Here is a 7,319-nt window from a genome sequence, read left to right as displayed (position 1 = left end):
TCAGACTGGCTGGGTGTCCAGCTCTAGGAAGAGCCCTGAGCTCTTCCATTTACAGATGATAGAGGCTACTGTGCTTGCGCCCTTATACACCAGATCTGTGCCTTAATACATAAAAACAAAAAAACGTGGCTCTCACTAAACAAATGCAAGTGAACTGCTGTGAATACTTTCTGGATGCACTGTAAGGAAAAGTTCAGGGTCATCTGATTGAGCCCCAAATTTATCAAAAATGAAGGCTTTAAGTCTAATCTTAAAACCCAAGAGAGGGTGTCTGTCTCCTGAAACCAAAGTGGGATTTGGTTCCACAGAAGAGGGGCCTGAAAGCTGAAGGCTCTGCCTCCCATTCTACTTTCAAGAACCACATTAGTAAACAGTCTGAGAGCAAAGTGCTGTGTTAGGAAGTATGATATCCAATTAATCAAGACTTTATATTTAAAGAGAATGATTTTGAATTCAATTCTGGATGAACAGGGAGCAAATGAAAATAAACCAATATGGGAGAAATATGGTCTCTCTTTCTAGTCCTTGTCTTGCTGCAGTGTTTTGGATTAACTCAGGCTTTTTAAGGAACTTATAGAGTGACCTGAAAACTAAGTACAGTAGTCCAGCACAGAAGTGATAAATGCAATAACTAGTTTTTCAGCATCAACAAACAGTCCTACATATTTGTTTAACATTGTTACGACTGATGCCATGAGGTGTTGTTTATCATGTTATTCTCATTATATAATTATAGTTCTCACCTGTTTATCTTAGTTAGGGAGATAAATTATTGTAATTTGGTTAATTTACTTTGATGAGGCATGTTTGATAAATATTTCTCATAGTTGCCCTTTGTTTGTTGTTTTGGTATAAAGTCCACCCAAAAGTTACTAGTTGCTAATTACAATAACCTGTTTTATCATAAAGTTCATCCAGAGCTTTATGTCTTTAAGACATTCCTGCAGTTTAACCATTTGCTGTGTATCATCTGGCTTCATTGATAGAAAAACCTGCATAGCAATGAAAATGTATCCTATGCCTTCTAATAACACTGCCTAAGGGAAGCGTCTATAATGTAAATATAAACCACCCTTGCACAGGCCAGACCCAGACAGCCACTAACCTTGATGACAGCAGTGACAGTTGCCATACAATAACATGAAATCAAAAGCTGATTAAAACAACCTTTAAGCTTATAATAAACCCTTTCAGCTTTTTCACGTAGAGTTGAAGTCAGTGAGCTCGAGTGTTATTTCACTGAACAACAGGATCAGGCCAGGAGTCCTGACATTTTTGAGTCCCACAGGTGCAGAGATCTGCTCCACACATTTCTCTGACTCCACATGTGCTGTGTCATCTGAGACAGAGAGAGATTAAACTACAACAAAGTGAGACGAGGATTATCAGTGAAATCCGCACCCAACCCGAACAGGGCAGCAACATTCATTTAGATGAGGAAAAGGAAAAGACAGCTAGGATTTGAGAGGTGGCATTAAGCTCCTCATGGACAGAAGAAAGAATCCTACAGTCAGCTTAAACTGAACAACTTTTATTTCCTGTCAGACACAAATTATTTTCACACTTTATGAAGTCTTGTATGTTGTCTCTTAATCATTTACAAATATAACAATGCCTCACATTTTTCTCCTTTTATGAAGTTGTCACCATAGTGTACCAAAAATGAAAGCAGAGCAAAAAGATGTAGCCGGTCTCATCCAACCTGAACGTCACTTCCTGTGCAGACATTTGTTTTTTTTAACGTTTATTTGAGCGCTGATCAACAACTCTGACCTCTCGCAAATCATGCAAAGTTATGATCCATTAGTGTTAGATCCTGTAAAGTGCTACAAGTAATCACAGTATACTGTGTCTGACACACCAATTCAACATTTCAAATGCATGACACTTCACAAGCAAAACAGGCATTTATGTTTTGTAGCTTCATAGCGACAGTTTTATCTTTTTAACGCAACTATAACGGCAGCAAATCTGGATCTTGACCTTATTTGGAATTATTTAAAATACATGTTTTTTCAGTAAACAATCCATAAAGTTGCTTCCTGTTGTGAAAAATTGTTCTTTAGGGTGTAAAAGAATCTCTTCTGAGGTAATTACGCTCTACAACAGTCCAAACCTTGATTGACACGTTCAAAACATGACACATTTTTCCCTAAATAACGCACTCACGTATGCTTTTTACAATCAATTATTTCCATAAGGGATCTGAAGCCTGCTCGTGACTTCTAACGGTTTTGATGCGATTTGCATTTCTGACAGCTGTCCTGTTGTTTTGGAAAAATGGAAGAAAGGCATCTGAACTATTTGCCCACAGTGAAGGACTGCAATCCAGTGATGGCTCTGCCCAGGATCAGGGCATGGATGTCATGGGTACCTGGAGGAGGAGATAACACGGGGGTTACTCATGTGGAGGTGGGGGCACAGATGGCTGCTGCTCGGGATTAATGCGCTCTTACAAAACGACTCACTAGTGATGAAGCAATTTAGTTAAAATGGACATTTTTTTTGCATAATCTGCTCAGTCATAACCAAACCTCGTAGCGCACTTAAACACACATATTCAGACTGTCAAACAAGCCCTCACCTTCATAGGTGTTGACGGCCTCCAGGTTCATGACATGGCGGATGATGTGGTACTCGTCGGCTATACCGTTTCCTCCCAGCATGTCTCTGGCCTGCCTGGCGATATCCAGGGCTTTACCGCAGCTGTTCCTTTTCAGCATGGATATCATCTCTGGAGACGCTCTGTTAAGGAAGCGCCAGATTTGTTAAGCATTGTTTTTCAGTGAAGTGAGAGTCTTTAGCAGGAAGAGCTAAAGATCATTTCTGTGTTTGTATCTTTTCACTGTGTCCAGTACCTTCATGACTACACTACAAACACCCAAAATGAGACTGAAACTTAGGTAATGAAATATTTATCATTTCGATGACATTCAGGCTCTACACTTTTAGCTTTCAGCCTTTTATTGACCTCATGACACTTCTGAGACGCACTGAGGGATTTTTTTCCCCTCGTCACCCTGACAGAAAGAGACCACAGTGACTATTTGGTTTGAAGGATGGGAAGAGGTGCTAAGAGTCTGCCGCATCCCATCTAATGCCCTTTAGTTAGAGGATAGAGGTGCTTTTACTTCTTCTCATCAATAAGTCTGCCCAGCTGCAGACAGGACTGCAGGCCGATGGCGATTTCTGTCAGCATGTCAGCCATTTTCTTCTGCATCAGCTGGTTTCTTGCCAATGGTACTCCAAATTGGATTCTGTTGTGGAATAAAAAAACAAAAACAAACATTGTTATTATGAACAATTAATACACTACAATAAAGGAAAGTAAATTAAATAGAGTTTAAAAACATGGATTTAAAAAAAGGTCATTTGTTCGTCTGACCTGTCGAGTGTGTACTGACGAGCTGCATGGAAACAAAACTCTGCAGCACCCAGAGCACCCCATGCGATACCGTAACGGGCGTTATTCAAGCAGCCAAAGGGACCCTACAACAACAAACAGTAGTCATGAGAGATAGAAACTATTCAATTAATAAGTAATAAGTTAGGGATCGAATAAAACAAAGGGATGAAATAACATTTTATAAACATGCTGCTATACCCACCCCCAGGCCGGATGCTTTAGGCAGCAGATTCTCCTCAGGAACCTCCACCTCGTCCATGAGGATCATCCCGGTGGCCGAGGCTCTCAAGGAGAACTTCCCTTCGATCTTTGGTGTCGAGAGGCCCTTCATGCCACGCTCCAAAATAAAGCCGCGGACCTTCCCGTCGTCACATTTGGCCCAGACTACGGCTATATCTGCCACTGGGGAGTTGGTGATCCTGAAAGAGGAAGCAAATGAAACATTATCGAGACACATGAGAACTTTTTTCTTTTTTTTTAATAAAGCACACAGAACACCTATATTTTCTAGTTTCAGACTGTAGCTTTGTGGATGGTTCTTACCAAACGAAATCAACCAGTTTTACCTTTTACAAAAAAACGTCATATGTAAATTTATTGTGTTACAAGATGTAAATTGCACACAGCTTTACAGAATTAAATTTTAATTTAACTGCTGAACAAAGATAGAATAGGTATGGCCCTGAAAACAATAAAAATGACCCTAGTAAACTTTAGTATTATACACTACACTGTTACTGTTTTAGCTGTGAAGAGCGTCCCCATGTGTACATCTAATGACACAACACCCTAAGAAGAAAAATTCTTAGAGGTTACAAGAAGTGAAAGAAGATCAAAAACCAAACCCACACACACACACACACACACACACACACGCGGTTAAAACCGATTGTACCAAAAGAACAAACAAGTCAAGTCTGTTTATACTTTGCAATTTAGAGAGAAAAGATTCAGAATATTATGAATACAATCAACATGTCATATATTTACACTTCTTAAAAAAACATGATAAGGCAAAGATGGACACACAGGCATTAATGGGGTGCATCACTCAAAATAACTGCCAAACGTATTATTAATTCTTCAAGCCCTCCTGTCAAAGAGCCAATCATCTGCTTTCTTGCAGCCAGACCAGCAAACATGTGCACGTGGTTGAGAATCTGCACTGCATTTGTTTGGTGTTCTTGTGGGATGAGTCAGAGAGCTTGATCGTGTGAGCCCTGACTGAATAGAACGGAGTAATACTGTAAATTATGCACATGTCGAACAAGTAATGTCGGTTTTGGAAAGTACTTTTAAACCATATTTTGGGTCAAAGTTACCACCAAACAACTTTTCAGTAGTTTGTATACAATTGTACCAGTGATTTCTATGAGTAACCACAAAAATTGCAAATTTTTTTCCAGTACTTTAAATATGTGGCGTGGGCTTGTTAACTCAAAATAACTGCCAAACGTATTATTAATATGGCTGTTGAGTGGTTAGATGTGTACTAGAAGGACCGTGACACTGCTTACCATGTCTTGGAGCCAGTCAGAGTGTAGGTGCGACTGGATGGATTGTATTTGGCTCTGGTTTCCATGCCTCCAGGGTCACTCCCATGGTTAGGCTCTGTCAGCCCAAAGCAACCCAGGATCTCTCCACGAGCTGGGGCAGAGGGGATCACACACTCAGTAACACATACACCTGAGAGCTGATGAAGTCTGCATTGGTGTTTCACAGTTAAACCGGCAACATCAGAATTATTGTTGATAAAGTATTTTTACTGTTTTCCCTTCCTACCCAACTTGGGGAGGTACTTTTGTTTCTGCTCTTCTGTTCCATAGGCATTAATGGGATGCATCACCAGAGATGACTGCACGCTCATGGCTGAACGATAGCCGCTGTCCACTCTCTCTACTTCTCTGGCGATCAAACCATAGGCCACGTAGCTTGTCCCAGCACAGCCATAACCTTAGCATTCAACACAGGAAGAAGAGCAGCAGAGACAGTGCATAAAATGGGAACATATCTGTGTAGATTCTCAGTCATCCAGGTCATGGAAGCTTAAAGAGCTTGGAAAGAAAGCAAAATCCAGTAACTCCCTTTCCAAACTCTTTAGACATACAAAAAATAATGTTAAGTATTATATAAAAAGAGTAAAAAAGTGTAAAAGGCTAAAACGTTTGCTATTGAGACTTCCCAAAAGCAAACATTGCACACAACTTCAGTGTGCACAGGTCCACAGTCCATGCTCTGTCATTAATGTAAAAAAAAAAAAAGGAAAGGAAAAAAAGCCTGTTTTGCAACTGAAGTACGGTGAGAGTTTACAGCTTTTCATTAAAACCAACATCACTGCCTAACATTTGACTGGACTGACCTTTAATAGTTGGACCCAGGACACCCATCTCTCCCATCTCTGACACGATTTCTCTGTGAAACACTTGAGATAAAAATGACAAAACCAGACATGATGTGCAGTTATGTAGCTAACACTTGTGTATTACAACACTAAATGAGCATATGCACTAAATGTTGCATATACATGTGGGCAAATAAAAAGCCCTCTCTCACCTTCGTTTCTGTTCGCCATCAGGATTCGAGGCATGAGTTTCTCTTGACAGTAGGTCCGGAAGGAATCTCTGATCATGATCTCCTCCTCAGTTAGCTGACCCTCCAGGTCCAGGGCATCACGCCAGTCAAACTGGACCTTCGCTATCAGGCATTTAGAGAACAAATTTAATACTTAAAGTCTAAAAAATGTTATTCAGAATTTTTTTTAAAGTGAACACGTACGTGCTCTAGGCTTCTGCTCTGACTTCTCTGCATCTGTGAAGGAACAACACCAACAAAAAAACCCAACAGAAAAACATTAATACTATGAACTAAGGATCTGTGACTATTTAATATATCCTAATATACGATAAATTATTGTTTTTTTCCCTCTATCAAAACAGCAAATGGAAATGCAAGTGGCATTTTGAGAACACTATCTGAACTGAAGGTATATTTACTTCGGTATCAAACGCAGCTTCAAATTTAAAACCATTGTATTTCTACCTGTGGCTGTCAACTTTAAATGATAAGTCTGGACATCATGCTGATCATAACGACACTGATGGCAGGATGTCACTGTGGGTGATGAAACCACCCATACCTCAGTGGTGGGTTTCACAGTACTAACCGTGTGTGATAGGTGCTGCAGTTCCCTGTGCTCTGGAAGCTGTGATGAGAGCACATCTGTGAGGGTTGACTAAGAGACGACACACAGCCCTTCTCAATGCCATGACGAAAACAGGTCTAGAAAATAAGAAGACCTTTAAGATCCACGCTTCTTTATCACTTAGGCTAGTCAGGCTAACTAGTGCTACATTAGGTAACTTCTGTAGCTAAAAGCTAACAGCGCTAGCTCACTATTAACTTGGGAATTAATGTGCTAATTTCCAAATAGCTGAAATAAAAATGTATTATGTGTTGAGAATAACTGTTAACACCCCAATGACAGCCGTAAGACGAACTTTTACCTGCGTCAAGTGGAACAACTGACCCTCGACCTAGCTCTACTTAGGTTCCCTGGATGACTTTTACAGGACTGGACGTAAACACATTCAGTCTACGTCATCACGCAAAGGCCGTGACAAGTGTGGCATAATGCCGTAACTATACGCCTCTGACTGAACAGTAATCCACTATTCCCACATAGAATCAATCATCTTTCTAATGAAGGTTACACATATAATATCCGAGACCAAACAGGTAACACTACAACCGCTCGGCTTTTTTGTGGCCATTTATCATCACTGAACATGACCGACTTTAGATGACGCTTCGGCAGCTGTAGCGCACTCTGATTGGCTCATTAGCGGGGGAGTGGCTGTTTGTGCTCCCGTTTCCCAAAATAAAAGCGTGATCGCTACAAGGAAAGATCCTTATA

General features: G+C 40.4%; 1 protein-coding gene across 1 annotated transcript; it reads right to left on the bottom strand.

The window, feature by feature from the left end:
• Positions 1 to 1,515: 1,515 nt before the first annotated feature.
• On the bottom strand, positions 1,516 to 6,989 carry gcdhb (glutaryl-CoA dehydrogenase b). The gene is made up of 12 exons (XM_003443064.5): positions 6,910 to 6,989; positions 6,570 to 6,685; positions 6,182 to 6,214; positions 5,960 to 6,100; positions 5,766 to 5,828; positions 5,189 to 5,359; positions 4,924 to 5,053; positions 3,609 to 3,825; positions 3,386 to 3,489; positions 3,132 to 3,257; positions 2,585 to 2,745; positions 1,516 to 2,374 (listed from the first exon to the last, which is right to left on the bottom strand). The coding sequence occupies exons 2-12, from the start codon at positions 6,670 to 6,672 to the stop codon at positions 2,301 to 2,303; spliced, it is 1,323 nt and encodes a 440-aa protein (XP_003443112.1). The 5' UTR covers positions 6,673 to 6,685; positions 6,910 to 6,989; the 3' UTR covers positions 1,516 to 2,300.
• Between the last annotated feature and the right edge of the window lie 330 nt (positions 6,990 to 7,319).

The sequence above is a fragment of the Oreochromis niloticus genome, linkage group LG4 (genome assembly GCF_001858045.2).
Source record: "Oreochromis niloticus isolate F11D_XX linkage group LG4, O_niloticus_UMD_NMBU, whole genome shotgun sequence".
NCBI lineage: Eukaryota > Metazoa > Chordata > Actinopteri > Cichliformes > Cichlidae > Oreochromis > Oreochromis niloticus.
This window is presented reverse-complemented; position numbering and strand designations above follow the sequence as displayed.

What these genes read in the sequence shown, in the direction of transcription:
- gcdhb (XM_003443064.5), bottom strand. Translation starts at nt 6,672, where the DNA reads ATGGCATTGAGAAGGGCTGTGTGTCGTCTCTTAGTCAACCCTCACAGA. An exon ending in CCTGGGTCCAACTATTAAAG is followed by an intron (nt 5,360 to 5,765) that starts GTCAGTCCAGTC and finishes TTGAATGCTAAG; the next exon opens with GTTATGGCTGTGCTGGGACA. An exon ending in CGTCAGTACACACTCGACAG is followed by an intron (nt 3,258 to 3,385) that starts GTCAGACGAACA and finishes ATTCCACAACAG; the next exon opens with AATCCAATTTGGAGTACCAT.